The sequence below is a fragment of the Aplidium turbinatum genome, chromosome 8 (assembly GCF_918807975.1).
Source record: "Aplidium turbinatum chromosome 8, kaAplTurb1.1, whole genome shotgun sequence".
Taxonomy (NCBI): domain Eukaryota; kingdom Metazoa; phylum Chordata; class Ascidiacea; order Aplousobranchia; family Polyclinidae; genus Aplidium; species Aplidium turbinatum.
In genome coordinates, this window is record NC_137479.1 from 25,511,672 (window position 1) to 25,528,343 (window position 16,672).

Consider the following 16,672-nt stretch of genomic DNA (forward strand, 5'->3'; position numbering starts at 1 on the left):
AAAAAGCGTATTGTTTACGATGGCAAGTCTGAATTTCGAGGAACTTGTGTTAATGATGTAATGTTTTCGGGTCCTGACTTGTTAAACCCTCTGGTAGATGTCTTGGCTAGATTTCGGCTTGATAGGTTTGGTTTCGTGGCTGATGTGACTAAATGCTTCTTTCAAATAAAGTTACCTGAGTCGCAGAGGGATTTGTTTCGTATATTGTGGTTTGAAGATGATGACCTTGAAAATGGTAGAATGGTAGCCTACCCTTTCGTTTTTGTGTACACCCTTGGGGAATAAAGAGTAGCCCATATATCGCTTGCTTGGCTATAAAGAAAATGATCGAGCAGAATCCCAGCGGTGCTGGTGAACTAACTCTCTGCAATATTGCAAATAATATGTACATGGATGATTTTATATTTTCGGCTGATAGCTTAGAGGAAGCTCAGCAAATCACTCATGAATCAATTGCTTTGTTTGATAGCCGTGGGTTTAAGCTTGTTAAGTGGAGTGCTAACAAGGAGGCTATGATTGTCTTGTCAAATTTGGATAATGAGATGCTTTCACCTTTGATTCGTGACATTGACTTTCAGACTGAAAATATGACTTTGCCATCAGCGAAGACATTGTGTTGTGTGTGGCAAACCGAGTCTGACGAGATGCGTATCGCATGTTCCTTAAAGCCCTTAGCTAAACACACGCGCCGAAGTATGCTCAGCCAACTTGGACAAAATTTTGATCCGCTAGGCTTTGGAGCGCTATTTTTTCTAAAAGCACCCCTGATACTTCAGCAATTGGCGATAGACAAGTTTGATTGGGACACCGAGGTCCCTGATAGCTTTGTTAAAGAGTGGGAGTCGTGGCTTCGCTCTGTGGACCTGCTTAAAGATTTTTCGTTACCGAGATGGTATTTTGCAGACTCTGGTGTGTGTAGTCCGGATGATGTTGTTTCATATCAATTGCATGGGTTTAGTGATGCTTCGAATCAAGCTTTCTCTTCTGTTGTTTACTTACGTAGACTGGTTAATGGAGTTCCGAGTGTGTCTTTCGTTTTGGGTAAATCTACCATTGTTGTAAAAGATCAGTTTTCTTGGCCGATAGCTAGGAAAGAGCTTGTTGCCGCTTTGAATACAGCAAGACTCGTGAAGCAGGCCTACGAGGCATTGAAGATGCCTGAATGCATTAAGTATTTTTGGTGTGATTCTCGGACTGTGTTGCAGTGGGTTAAAAACCCTGATTTACGTTTAAATAAGTTTATTACGCGTCGAGTTGAGCATATTTTATTGTTGTCTGGACCCCAGGATTGGCGTTTTTGCCCTACCGATATGAACCCAGCTGATGTTTGCACAAGGCCAAATCTTATTACAAAGAAAGAATTTCGAGAGCTGTGGTTGAATGGTTCTAGTCTTCTCTATCAGTGTGAAGAAATTCCATCTGTAGAAAACGCCACTCCAGTACCTGTCCATAGCCTATATCTTCGTGACGAAGAGGAGTCGCTTGACGTTGGACAGGTTGGCCTTCACAGATTGATCGAGGCCTCACCTTCTTTGTATGTTATGAAAAAGAGAATCGCTTACTTGGTTGCTTTTGTTGAATTTTTGTGCTATAAAACGAGAAAACGTAGCTTTGTGAAGCCAAAACTGAACGCCTCTTATCTTAATAGAGTCTTAGACTTAAGTGTGAAGTTTGTTCAGAAAAGCGTGTATGGCGATGTGGTACATTTAATGACCAAACGATCGCCGAATGCCCTTGAGGAAGTGATAAAGCGGGGTAGTGTTGGCGCTTCGCAACGTGAGAAGGAACGCTTGAAAGAATTGCGTTCACTTAAAAAGTACAGACCTTGTGTAGATGACGCTGGTGTAATCCGCATTCAAGGGCGCTTAAGTAATTCTCCCGAGATCTCTCTAGAAGCAAACCATCCGATTGTTTTGCCTTCGAAACACCCCTTCACTAGGCTTGTTGTAGGCCTACTGTCGCATCATAATCGAAATGCGCACTGTGGAGTACAGCACACTTTGTTGTCTACGCGACAGAAGTTTTGGATTTCTAATGGTAATGCCTCCGTGAAGAGGTATCTTAATGATTGTGGTGTATGTGCGATTGAGAAAGCGCGGCCTATAAGGCAGCTCATGTCTGATTTACCTTTGTCTCGCACAACTGCGCACAGAAAACCCTTTTTTGATTGCCGCTTAGACTATCTTGGACCTTTAACCTTTGTTGAAGGTAGGAGCCACAAAAAAGCTTGGGGACTCTTGTTCACATGTATGGCATCTCGAGCTATTCATGTTGAGCTGGTTACGTCATTGTCGCTGAGTGATTTTTTACTTGCCTTTACTAGGTTTACAGATTTACTTGGGCAGGTTAATGCTATCTATTCTGATAATGGAAGCACGTTTCAAGCAGCATCTATAAAGAAGTTACCCGAGTTGATAGAATCAGCTGAATTTCAGAACGCCCTGAGACAGAGGGAGATAAACTGGGAATTTATACCTCCGTATGCTCCGGCGCAAGGTGGCGCCTGAGAGGCAATGGTAAAACCATTTAAAATTGCATTTTTTCACATTTTGGACTCTTCAATACGTAAGCCCAATTTTATTGAACTGCTTATGTACACAGGCAGTGCCGTTCGGATCGTGAACGAACGCCCTTTGGTACCTTTGAGTGACGACCCTAGGGATTTTACTGTCATCACCCCTGCCTCACTTTTGACCCCATACTTAGACCCATACTGTGCTGTTGGGAAACCACATGATCGTGACCAACTAAGAAGGAATTATCGATTCAATTTGTCGCTTTCTCAGCAGTTTTGGAGCAAATGGATCGATTTTTACTTGCCAGGGTTTCAGGGCCAGAAAAAATGGTTAAAAATGGCCGAAAGTTTGGAGCCTGGTCAACTTGTAGTGGTCGGTTCTCTCCAAGATATTGGTAAACGTGGGAAGTATCAGCTTGGGAGGGTGCATGAGGTGGTCCCACAAATTAGGAAAGGGAAGCCTGTGGTTCGTAGAGCTAAAGTTGCCATCTGCAACTATGATGAGAGTACGGGGAAAGTGAAAGTAGACTACGTGTTGAGGGATATTTCGTGCCTCGCCCCCGTAAAGAACACCTAAGTGTTAGGGTTTGAGCCTGGTTTTGTCTGCGGTGGCCGACACTTGTCTGAGCCCAGAACAGTCGGTTATTATCGCAACCATTGTATATAGCGTGATTTTAGCGTGTACCTATGGTACCAATTTCATGTATCGTCGTGTATTATTCGTATTGTTGTTCATTTTTTGCATGCCCTTTGTAGGGAAGGTCGGGACCCATGATCATGGTGGGAGCCATAATCCACCCCCGTTTTTTTTAATATAAAGTGCTCTTTTTGCATTTTTTGACGTCATTATATTTTTTATGCTTGGATAACTTTTCCACAATCCTTTGGTCAAAATTGTACTAAAAATGAAGGTGCAAAGAGGATTTATAGGTTTTGGGTTAAAAAAGTAATTTTTTTTGGCTGAATGTGTTTTAAAATAACTCATTTGTTATGCAAGAAATGTTCATGAACTTTTTTATAGTGGTAGGTGATGTATTTATGATGAGATTAAGCTGAAAGTTTTTTAGATAGCAATGTTTTGTTTTTTTCAGCTGTTGTTTCATTTTTGAACGATCAGGTAGGGAGCCTTGAGTCACCTTGTGTTGGGACCTACAAGCCATGACAAGTGCCTGTGATAGTAGATGTTAAAGTGTCATATGACATCATTTTTTTTTGTTTTCACACCTTTCCATTCGGATATATCACAATTCTGACTTTTGTTTCGTTTACAACTATTAATTATGCTATTTCACATGAAAATTCTGACAACTCATCCCAAGGAATCATTTGAAAATTCTCCATCGTTTATTTCAAAATTTAAAGCTTGGAAGCTGGCTTGAAGATTGATTTCACACATAAATAATACAACTATGTTTTAGAATTGTATTTTTGATATGGCGAAGTGATTTCTTTGCTAAAATACTACATTTTTTGGCTTATCGCAATTGTGGCTTATCGCTCCCCACATGTGGGGAGCGATAAGCCGCTTGGCGCGTGTTTATGTTTTTGAGCGTAAATTAAACATTCGCTGAAATAATAAGTTGTGCTTTTGCTGTAAAGTAGGTAGCAATACAAGGCATTGCAAAACCAATTTTTAGAGAAAAATATTGAGAAACCTAGAAGATATGCATCTAATTTGCGTATTAACTTAAACGTGAGTGATTCAAACAATTTGTGTATCGTGTGTTTTTATTCATTGGCTCACAATTGTCGTCAATTCTTTTTTCGTTATGCCATGTTAGACTGTCATAACTAGGGGCCGCTATGTTCCAACCAATTGTTTACCAAATCAAACGTCATATAAAACCGTTATGGTCTACTTAACCTAGCTGGCATCTTACGTCATGGAAATTGCTAGAAAATGTCCAAATATTGCACCATCGTTCGTACGACCTGATGAAACATTGCATTATCACCTTTGAACACCTGTTTGAATTGCTTGACAATGCCTTTCATTATTGCGTCACATAACTGCTTACGTGAGTTTGAGATATCGCAAATCATTCTGATCATTCTTAAAATTGTTACTTGGAAGTTGGTCGCATATTTAACTGTTTTGCTTATTGCTTGAATAAGCTGGACAAAATTTCCGTCTTTTATCTAAGTAGTTTGTTGTAGTGACAAGTTTTTAGTGGTGTACGATGTTGCATCCCAATTTCGACAGCCTGGTGGCTAATTTTACAGAAATACAATTTTGAATAGACGTTCCAAAGGAGTGTTTCTTTCGGTCATTACATACAGACAAACGGATCCGAGAATCTTATGTTACAATTTTCCCACGAAGAGATTATGGTTTACCGCTGTGACCAGTCAGATCAGTCAGATCTGGTAATGATCTGGACCAAGTGGCTATCTGGGTTGTTTTACCATCTCTTTTTCTATGAATCAAAATGATGATTGCTGTAGGCTATCACCGGCACACGAATGACTCTCAACGTTTTCACCAGCGTTGCCTCAGATTTATTCTAAACATCCGCTGGAGCAAACATGTCGCAGACACTGAAATCCTACAATGGGCATCTATTTCTAGCGTTGAAACATCTCTGTTAAAAAAACAATTAGGCTACTTTGGGTCGGCTATGTTTCTAGCATGGAAAATTACAAACACCTCAAGATCACATTAATCAGAGAGCTTTCACTTTCACACAGGCCACCGTAATGTTGGTGCTTTCATGAAGCGCTTCAAAGACACTCTAAAAAAATTACTAAAGTTATGCAATTTAAAAGGGGACCTGAAATGAAAAATTAAAATTTGTTTGGTGTTTTCTTTTGTGTTTAAGTATTATATTTTTCGAAATTTTTTTTTGATATGCCTTTTTGTTTGAGAGATATAACCAAATGAAAATCGGCCACCTGATAGCGCTATGTGTCTTGTGACGTCATCGGCGGGCAACCAAGTAAACAGCTTCATGCATTTGCCTTAGAAACGTCGCATAGGTCATTGTATATTGAGTAATAGAAGATCAGCATATACAAGATGTCTGAAACAAGACAAGGATTTTTCTTTGAACCAAAAAGACTGCGACTTGACAGCGAAGAACACCAGTTCAGTTGTTCAGTTGTTTTTTTATTTCTGACCATCATATCAAAACAATACACGTCAACATAGCAAAGGTCAAGAAAAAGGTAGAAGCGACAAAACGCGAACGTTAAAACGTGCTTGTGATCGAAGCAAGTTATTGAGTTGAAAAAAATTTGGCACGGTCGCAACACCTTCAGAAAAATTTAAGATATAAAGGGAAAATAAAAAAATAAAAAATGTTACAAAACAAATAAACATATACATAGGCTATAACTTTATTAGCCTACATGACTTTTAGCTGATATATTGAAGATTTGTATGGACAGTTGCTATGAAGATCGGCCATGGTGCGTTATCAAGAGTGCTGATGGTCGTAAGGGGAACACGTCTTGATGCGTTTAGCTCATAGCAAAGAGCAAGGCAGGCAAAGAAAACCCCACAAAGAAATCCTACTACGGGCAAAGCCATTTCAAGCGCAACGCACCAGGCCTTGCACGACTCACAAAATAGATAGGCTATAACTTGACGACATGAAACAATGACAAAAAACAAATAAATCAAACTAGCAAAAAACAACATCATCATCTTGCGGAAATTCAATTATACTCAGGGAAGTTATGTCTTAAAGATATCAAGCGTGCTTTGATAAAAGTTGCGTTGATAAAGCGATAATTTTAGACCCCTGTCAGCTAAACTCGCCACTTCCACACCGATCCAACGTTGGCTAACGTTGAATTAATGCAAAAATGACAGTCATCGCCAGCTGGGATGTAGTAGTGGTATGTCCCAGTAATATGATAAATTTGGGTTACCGTATGTTTTACACGTTAAACCATATTAAAGTGACAAAAAATATCCAATTTGGCATATTACGTTAATAAACAATCAGACAATAGCATGACGATCCAGTCCAAGATATTAAAATAAAACAACTGGTTGGAGCACATGGCCACCGCTTCACCGAAAGATGGAGATTGGTCAAAGAGGATGGAAAAACTTCTGCAGACTCTGTAGAACTTCTGTGGACAAAAAACACAAGAACCAGAAGGCCAGTAGGAGTACTTACAATCTTACTATTTTGCTAATAAATCTACACACATTGGCTAATCATTGCTGGGCAATAAAAAAAAATATATATATATTAGTATGTTTGGTGCATGATGTAATACTTAGATGGGATTATTTCAAGGAAGATTTAGCTTGTTTATTTTTGATTTAAAGCCTTTTACAGTTTTACATTCATTTCTTATAGTACGGTAGTTGGAAGCTTGTTCCAAGCTGTTGGCCCCATGTACCGTATTGATTGTTTGCAAGTGTTAATCCTGCAATATATCGGAATATAAGGAGAATTACTTCTTGTTATTAGGCTACTTGATTGTTTACACATAAGTATATCATTGAATGTTGTGGGAAGCAGCTTTTTTGAATATTTAAACATGAAAGTTGCAATCTCTGTAGTTTTCATGTGGTTAATTGATTTTAAACTATTGAGTTCCATTACACCTTTTATGCTTTCTCTGCGGTCAATGTCAAATACAGTACGAAGAAAGTTATTGCATGTAGTCTACGTTGTAGCTTTTGCAATGTAGTTTTGTTTTCATGACACCACGTTGAGATACAATATAATATCTGACTCTCCACTAGAGAATGGTAAATGGAGAGAAGTGCTTGTTTGTTTAGGAAAGGCTTAATTTTTTTTGTCACGCAGAGTGTTGATCTTATTTTTTGAAGTAAGATTTCCATATGAGATTTCCATGACAAATGCTCGTTTACAATTATGGTAGCCTATTCCCAGAAACTTTATTGAGGCAACTTGTTCTATGTTGCTTTTTCGAATATTCAAGGGTGGGTGGTATGATAGTGTCTTGCTTCCTTGACTTGAAAATAATATATGTTTGGTTTTGGTGACATTTAGAGACAATCGATTTGTTGATAGCCATTGATCTATGCATACAAGCTCTTGATTTGCCGTATCATATAGCCTACCGTAGAAATGGTTTTATTTTTATATATAATGGTGGTGTCATCTGAAAACATAATTGCAGTTCCGTATTGAAGGCAGTTAGGAAAGTAATTTACATAAATCAGGAATAGAAGAGGGCCTAAGATAGACCCTTGTGGGACACCCAAAGATATGTTGTTAACATTAGAAGATAGTGTGCCATTGAAAACCACTCTTTGTTTTCTATTACTCAGGTAACTCATGAACCAATCATAGGCCACGCCTCTTATTCCGAAATGATATAATTTAGCTAGCAGTCGGATGGAAAATTTGCATTGAAAAAAATGCAGGAAAATAATTTGCTTGAACCAAGTGGTTTATATTAACTAAAAGTAGCCTACGTATTCAGAGTTGCCTAATAGGCTATGCCTACCCTGCCAATGTTTTACTGTCCTACTGACCTGTTTCAAAGTCTTGTTGTTTTCTTGCTTTGCTATTCGATCCAAACGCCCGATCGTACTCACAGACATGTAGGTCTACTAGGTCGATCGAGTTTTATGGGTAGGCTACTGTATTGACAGTGGCTTTCACATATCTTTAAAAATCAAAAACAGAAGAAACAGCTTCAGGGATGAGCAGGTGTCTGGACTTGGTGCCCTGTAGCTCTGCCTGTAGATCACGTTGGTAATCGCTGGCCAGAAAATGATTGCTGCACACACGGCAGTGCTTGTTTGCAGGTGGGTTTTTGAGTTTCATCGCTGAGATCCATTTCTTCAGCTTGTCGTCATTATTCAGAGGTAAACAATGAAAGCATACCCCTTTGTCGATTCCCCGGTTAGTACAACTGGGAGCCATACAAGAAGCCACCATTTTAAGGGCCTAAAAATTCCCTTAGCACAAAATTGTTTGCTGTTTCGGTAGCCTACGCGATTTGTTCCTTGTGTTTGCACGCAAAACATGAGACCTTGGATGCGGCTTTGCCAGCCAATGACGTCAAGTTTGACCAATCAGTTTGACCAACCATACCAAAGTTTGACCAATCAGAATCATTCAATTCAAAAAAGTTTTTTTAGGTTTTTAATTAATGGTAACACAAAAAATAAAAAAATTGTTGAAAAACGTTTTATTTCAGAAAGATCTAGGCCTACAAAAATTAATACAAAAAGCCATGCCTAGTTTCGTTGCAGTGCACCTTTAAACACTATAGAGTTTGAGTTTGGATAAATTTTGTTGAAAAGAGAGATCCATGGAAGCTCACTGTGCATGAGGCCGTCTCCAAGTATGAGGAAATGCGTAGGCTATCACTAAACTGAAAAACAGGAAAAGTGCCGCAATAGACAAAACCTTCAGAATTTAACTCCATCACCGGTGGCAGGCTTTACATCTTCTCGTTGCGACCGCGCATCGAACTGTTTGGTCATAAGAAAGCTTGCAAATGACCTAATTTTAAACTTCCATCTTCGTTCCGAAGTAATGCTGTTCCGGACAATCTTTGTACAAATCAAACGTCACATAAAACCGTTATGGTCTACTTAACCTAGCTGGCGTCTTACGTCATGGAAATTTCTAAAAAATGAGCCGAGATTGCAACATAGGCTACTTCGTAAGACCTGTAAAACATTGCACCTGTAGCATAACATTGCACAACCGTTTGAACACTTGTGAAATTGTATAGCAATGCATATGGACTATTACGTCACAGAAGCTGGTTACGTGCAGTTGAAATATCGCAATCAATTCGTCATTTTAGAATTGTCGTTTTGAAAAGTTGGTGGAATATTTAACTGTTTGCTTGTGCTTACCAACTATAGACGAAATTTTCGTCTTTTATTGCAGTAATTTGTATTGTGGTGACAAGTTTTTAGTGGTGTATCGCGTTGCATCCCTTTTCGACAGCCTGTGGCTATATTTTGCTGAAATACAATTCTTGAAAAAAGACGTTTTCAGAAAAGTATTTTTTCGTGTCATCGCATACAGACGAACGGATCCGAGAAATTTATGTTACAACTGTTCCACGAAAATATTATGGTTTACCGCTGTGACCAAATGCCACATATTATACAGGGCCCACTATAGGCCTTATATAAGCAACCGATATGGGAAATGTTATCGCTTCCCCAGTCCCCACAATCATTTTGCTCTGTCAGCTGGATTTGGCGGAACTTGATTGGCTGTTTTTGTACACGCAATGCCGGTGTTTTCCTGACGTCAGAAGTCAATAAGAGTTATTCCCTTTTCTTCGTGTGTAATGTGTCCTAACTGCGCTTCATCAGGATGCGAATAAATAAAAATTACCTAGCTGCTCAGCCTCGCTAGACCCAGTTAGCGTGAAAGCTAGGTGAGGGTGATAAATGAAGTCATTGTTAGGGTACTGAAGAGGTGAGCCTGCTAAGCTAATCTGCTGTGTTTAGAGGCTAGTGTTACCGTACAATTCAACAAGTTTTTTTTTTGGAATACCCAAAAGAAACAATACTGTAATTTAATAATGCAATTACAAAACCAAAAAAATCGAAATGTTGGAACAATCACTAAGGTTTGAGATGTGAATACAATGTAAGCTAAAACATTATGAGTGTCTGCAAATACATTTAGCTAGGAATGCCATACATCAGAATTTTTCCTGACATGTCAAGGAATTCTGTGTTTAAATGTGTGTCAGATGGAGAATGGAGATGCTGAAATGTACTAAAAAGTCTTTGTTTTTTTTAAAAGTTTTATATATAAAAAATATTCCAGCAGTAATTTTACCACAAGATTTTTTTTTGAAGACAGACTCTCAATTTTGCTCTCAGCAACTTAATTACGACTAAAGTAGTAAGAGGTGGCATGATTGATTTTTCTGTTAACATCATCGTTTTTTTTAAGTTCCTTCCTCTCGTCGAGGGTTGGAGGCAATGAGGGCGAGGCGCCAAGTTTCTCTGTTGTGAGATTTTTCTACTGCAGTTTTGTAATTAAGTCCTGACCAGTCCTCAATATCATTAGCCCAAATTCTTGATGGTCTGCCCCTATTTCGTTTGCCGTTCATTTTTCTTTCTAGTAGTTGTCTTTGAATAGAATTATGTGGCCAAAATATTTTAATTTTCTTGATTTAATTGTTTGTAGAATTTCCATGTTGGTTTGTATTCTAGATAATACATCTTTGTGATTTTATACTTCCATGAAATTTAAGCATTCTTCTATCAATCTACATTTCAAATGCCTCAAGTCGTTAACCATTTGTGATGATAGTGTCCATGTTTCTGCATTGTAAAGTAACGTAGGCCATAGCATTTCATAGTTCGTTTTCGAGTGTTGATGTTAATTTTATGTATTGTTAATGCCTTTTTTATTTTTATGGGTCAAAGTAAAGGTTTTGAATAATACGTGGCTCCTTAAATATCGTCAATTTCAATTTTATCTAGCATCTCCAATAATTTGGTATAGGCTACTACTTGGCCGAAAGTTTTCTTATCAATGAAAACAATGTACAGATCTTTCTTCATTTCAATTGATCTTTGAGCGATGTTTTTTACTTAAAATACAGCATTTCTTGTACCGCGGTCTGGCATGAATTTGTACTGTTCTTCAGCAAATTCATCGTTGATTTTGTTCTTGATTCAGTTCATGATAAGGCGTTGTAGAATTTTTGTGATATGTGTGATGTCAAGCTGATTGTGCGGTGGTTTTTACATTTCACTCTACTGATATTTCATTTCAACCACCTGTCTGACTGTAACAACTTTGCCACAGTAAAAATTTCAAATGTGTTAAGTTTTTCTGTCTGACTCTGTATATATATGGAAAATAGTGCATATTATAACCTATTCAGTTTAATTTTAGCTATAATATGAGCCAGTTATCATTGTAGAAAAAATGCACGAAACAAAATATCCAAAAACATGCTTTTTGTGCAGTATATTCATCATCATTCTCAGCCTGTGGGCAGCCTACTACTGAGCGAAGGCCTTCCCCTTTTCTTACCAACCCAGTCAATCGTGTGTTTTTATACACTAGTTTGCAAATACAGTTTGCATGTACAATTGTACAGTTTACTATATTAAGGTTTAGTATTGTCAGGGGTACTGTATTCTTTATATTTTGCCAGTCCAAGGGTCAAGTGGGTTTGGTTTATACCACTCTTGAGCAGTGGTAGTGAACTCGTGCTAGGTATTAGGTTAAGTGTTGAGAGCAGCGGTTGTATTAATTGGTTATTAAGTGCATGCAGGCCAAACACACCGTTTGATGCATGATAGATGACACAGTTGCAGATGGTATGATCTGCACTTTGTTACTCCTTGTCCCACTTGTCAGGTTTTGGACGGCACCATCCTCTATTTATGCGTGTTGGGACAAAATAATGCGATGTCAGTGCATTCTGGATCATGAGAAGTTGAAGTGTGACATTAAGGAGCATGTTTTTTTTTATCATATATATATTGTATTTTTACATTCGTATTTTTACTTTTAAGTTTTTTTTGTTATCTAATTTTATTTAACAGAATAAAACCAATATCACTGTGTATCAATATCAAAATCTTCATCCTGCAAAGTTTGGATTTAATAAGTAACTATTTTATTTCTTTGCTGAGAATCTATTTGGCCAAGACAATCATTACCTCACTTTATAATCTACAATGGACGCTCTAAATGGAAAGACACTTTTCACCTTAATGCTCATTTTTGGACTGACAAATGCAGCAAGTAATAAATCCCCATGTGAAGGATGCCGAGATTTGGTTGATGGACTTTTAAAGGTACCGTACCGTAATTAAAAGCATATTCAGTATGTTTTTATGCTGTTAGTGTTGATGTCATAAATTTGCATGTTATTTTGAATCCATTATGGTGTTGTGAAACTTTTCTTTACTATGACTTGTAAACCAACTTGTTCAAGTAAAATTTTTCTGTTGCAATATGACAAATTAAGCTGCAAAAAGCGTCTTATGTTTAGAAAGCAACTTTGCAAATATGAGAATATGTTTCTTTTAAAAAAAGTTGAAAGAATTTGAAAATGTCAAAATGTTGCAGGGTTTGGATAAGACGATAAGTAAGAACTTTGGAGGAGGTGATGTGGATTGGGAAGAAAAAAGAAATTTAAAATATAAGACAAGTGAATTACGATTGGTGGAAATCATAGAAACTGCCTGTTCAAAAGATAACTTTCAATGCAACAAAATACTTGAAGAGCATGAAGATGACATTGAAACGTGGTATAAAAAGCAGTAAGTATACCTACATCTCACAATTGAAATAAAATGAGTTTTTACTGAACTCAAGGTGTTCTTTTCTCTATTTTTTTGCAGACAAGAAGAGCCAATTAGTCTTCAAGATTTCTTGTGCGTTCAAACTGTGCAAGGTAAGGAGGTTGCCAGGTTTGCAGCACACAACGTAGTTTCTTGAACTTATTTAAGGTCGATCTTTCGTATCATAATGTACGGTAGATCTTTCATATCATTTTCATTTTATTTTCAGCTTGCTGTCCTGAAAACAAATTTGGTGAAAATTGTGAAGGTAAGCTGCCTTGTGCTATGTTACAATAAATTTATTTAATCGAAGCGGTTTTAAATCATTTGTGTTTTTGTGCAACGTATTTCCAGCTTATATATATTTTTAAGTTACAATATCTTGTTTGAATCAACAGTTAAACAAAATCTTTTGTTCCAACAGACTGTCCGACTGGCGATTCAAATGAAATTTGTTACGGAAAAGGAAAATGCGAGGTGAGAGAATGATTTGTACAACGGCACTATTGTATAAATATAAGGTTATTGCGCAGTATGTGGACAGGTGAAGAGCGCCTTCCCAATCTACGGAAGATCACAGGCCCTCGACAACTTAGCTGCGTTTTGAGACCTCAAAATGAATAGTACGAAGATAGACTTTGTAGTCTTCCCGCCCATTTTATCCAAATTTTAAACCTGTAGACATAGTTATGAAATTATTAAAAATCCAATCTTAGTGACCTTTTTTAGTTACGTTGCCGGTTGTGTAGCATCTCCTACTCTCGAATACAGTTAGTCTAATTTCCCACTGTCAAACAGTTTTATTTTAAATTTAAACAATTACAATTAATCGGTGTATCAGCATATCACCAGGATATAGGTACTTGAAAGAGTGACACGCGCTTATTGAGTTGCGTCGACGTTTAGGGTTCCGGAGACAAGCAGGGCTCAGGGACGTGCATCTGTGACGTGGGATATTCCGGAGAATTGTGCAATCAATGTGCCGACAAGTACTTCAAAGATAATTCGAATAATACCTCTTTTGTTTGTACACGTAAGTCTAGTTTTTCAAGATCCACTAATTTCTAAAAAACGAATAAACACTTCACACTGAGTGAGCAGCATCGATTTTATCCCATTCGATACAATTTGCCTTTTTATATCATTCAAGCGTCTCCAGACGTTGAAGTGATATAATTATGCAGTTTTTGCTGGTAAGGATACTATATGTTCATTCATTCAAAGTTATAATAGTTGAAGTATGCTCTCTCATTAAAATGTCGTTGTTTACTGCACTTTGTCACATCTACTTTGTTATTTATTTTCTTCTGTACCGTGTATCGCAAACTAATGACTCGCAACAGTTTTTGAACTTACCTTCACCCTTCCTTAGTTTCTTTTAACCCTTTGTTTTACGGTACTTGTAATAACTCGGCGCTCATTGGATTTCTCAGCATGCCACGAAACATGCCAGACTTGCAAAGGCGGCAATGCCACGGATTGCGAAACATGCAAAGCAGGATACAGGGAAGAAACAAACACAGAAGAAGAGGGAGACGTCAAATGTGTTGACCTTGACGAATGTGTTGAGCAGAAGGATTTATGCCCTGTCGGTCAATATTGCGTTAACACTGAAGGTTCATATAAGTGCGAAGGTAAGTGTTTAATCTTGCATTAGTTTGACTGTTGGCTTGAGTTTGTCGGTTAGCTTCATGCTTTGCGTTTTTTTTGTATGCTTATCTAGTGCTACATATTAAATTCCTGTGTGCATGTTTCTTCAACAGACTGGAAATGCCACCCCATGTGTGAACGATGCTATGGTCCTACTCATGCCAACTGCTTCTCTTGTAAGCAGGGCGCTATCATGAGACAGCCCTTTGTCTGCCAAGGTGCAAATTAGCCCAACTCTCGTAGATTCATATTCTAATGAATTATGATTACGTGTTACAGAGCGTAGAGAAGCGTGTGAGAGTTATTTTGTCTGATCCGCAAAGCGTATCTGTTGTCAGCCAAGCAAGAAACAACCTTTCGGCGCGGACTAATTCCGAGATTTTCAAGGTTTATATAATGTTATGAAAGTAGTAAAGTCAGGGTGTTTATTGGTTCATGCATCATTTCAAGCTATCGGTTTTGTCCAATGGCAAGGCGTCGAGTATGTTCGTTGATTGGTGTCACATTGGTGTCACTGTCACGATAGGGTGTAGAAAATCCAGTCGTGTAGTGATGAATAGCTGTTTTGTGGTCGCATAGCTGCAAATATCACTTCATGTTCACATTCCTCCCACACCAGACACTTCGATCTTCGAAAGAGTGCAAGTAGAGCAATGTCGGTATTTACCTTAATGAAGTGAATAGAAAAATTCCGTTTGGTTGTGCTTGATGTCGCCGAGAATTACTAATAACCAGTAGAACATAGTTTACAGATTTCTTTGAAATCACTAACACTTTGGGTCACTGTGGTTGAATTCGGTTTCACTCTTCGTTTTATTTTAAGACATTAACGAATGTGCGAGTGGCGCCATCTGTCTGGGGATGTACGAGGTTTGCGTCAACACGATCGGCCATTACAAGTGCGAGTGTGCCCGGTTTTTCAGGCGTGACCCGGTCAGTCGACAGTGTCAGCCCGATCCTTCCATATACTCCAGATACATCCCTGACAAACCTATCAAAAAAGCAGAAAAGAAAGAAGAGGAGGGTGAGAAAAACTGCAGCAGGAAACAGTCATTATCAAATAGATTATGACCGTTAGAAGGAGGCGGAGTAGCCGTAGTTGGGAGAAAACGAAACTAGCTTGTGATGCAGACAGCCCAGGCGACAAATCAGCCGTTTTTGCATTGGTCGAATCAATGTATAATTCGGTTAATTTATTGTCAAGGAATGTGCTGTTCGAAACGTGGTTGGACCAGCGTCATGAAACTTTAAACGGATAAGGAGAAACCAAATTACCTGAACCACAGAAATTTTTGATTCTGTAGCTTTCCAACATCAATGCATTGTTGGGAATTTAATATGTAGCACATGTTTGTAATCGTAACACGTGACGCAAGACATTGCAGTTTGCGACTAACTTCTTGTTTAATCTAGTGAAAGAAGAGCCTAAGGAGGAAGAGGAAAACAAAGAAGATAAAGAAAATACGGAAGAAACAAAAGACGAAGAAGAGAAAAAAGAAGAATTATAAACTCAGAGTGTTTTTGTAGTTAGAAAATAGTTCAAAACCCTGTGCAATGTCCGAGACGCCAAAGAGTTGCACATGAAGCTGATGTAGTATGCCAACAGACAGATTGCCATTCATTGTTTCCAATCGTTCAATTAATACAAGAATGAAGCAATTTGTCTGGGAATGGTGCTGGTACGAGGTGGCCATGAAGCTGAGTTTTGCAATACAGTATTTTTGATCGTTTTCTTATACGTTTTGAAGGCAAATTTTCTTCATTTGTTTTGTAAATTTAACGTTACGTCTTGTTATTAAAACGTTGCTATTTAATTTTGGCTTTACAAATTCAGAAAATACAACTTATGTTTGTGTAGACAAAAATCATCATTTCTCATGTGGGTAAATGCGATTCATGGTACGGTATGTGTGCATAGAAGAATCGAGGATGCTTTGAGCCAGTCTCCATAATCGCGGGACAATAAAACTAAAGCGCTGCATGAAATTTGTCTCTGCATGATTTTGACTCTGTTTTCTATCGTTGTTTCTAACGTTGTTCACGTTTGCTTTTAGACAAACTAACGAAGTATATTTCTTTCGCCTCGGTGACTCAAGAACGGAATGACCAGAAATTATTTTTTCGCTGCCGTGAGATGAGATGAAGATGTAGCCGTGAAGCCAAATAACAAATGTCGTCATAGCAGAAATTTACCAAGGAGTATTTTTATTTAAAGCAATTCAAATCTTACGATCAATTATTTAGTTTTACATAGAAAGTGTGCAAGCATGAGTTCTCGCACA

The 16,672-nt window shown here is 38.0% G+C and overlaps 1 protein-coding gene across 2 annotated transcripts; it reads left to right on the top strand.

Moving 5' to 3' along the window:
- The first annotated feature begins 11,971 nt into the window (after positions 1-11,971).
- LOC145775165 (cysteine-rich with EGF-like domain protein 2-A) lies at positions 11,972-16,586 on the top strand. Of its 2 annotated transcripts, XM_082586400.1 has the most exons (10): positions 11,972-12,251; positions 12,526-12,719; positions 12,801-12,853; positions 12,970-13,008; positions 13,165-13,217; positions 13,647-13,773; positions 14,174-14,374; positions 14,504-14,608; positions 15,214-15,414; positions 15,804-16,586. In XM_082586400.1, exons 1-10 carry the CDS (start codon positions 12,132-12,134, stop codon positions 15,896-15,898), a joined length of 1,188 nt encoding a protein of 395 aa, XP_082442526.1. In that variant the 5' UTR covers positions 11,972-12,131; the 3' UTR covers positions 15,899-16,586. The 2 variants fall into 2 exon arrangements, with proteins under 2 accessions (XP_082442526.1, XP_082442527.1); XM_082586401.1 differs by lacking the exons at positions 14,504-14,608; positions 15,214-15,414.
- Positions 16,587-16,672: the final 86 nt, after the last annotated feature.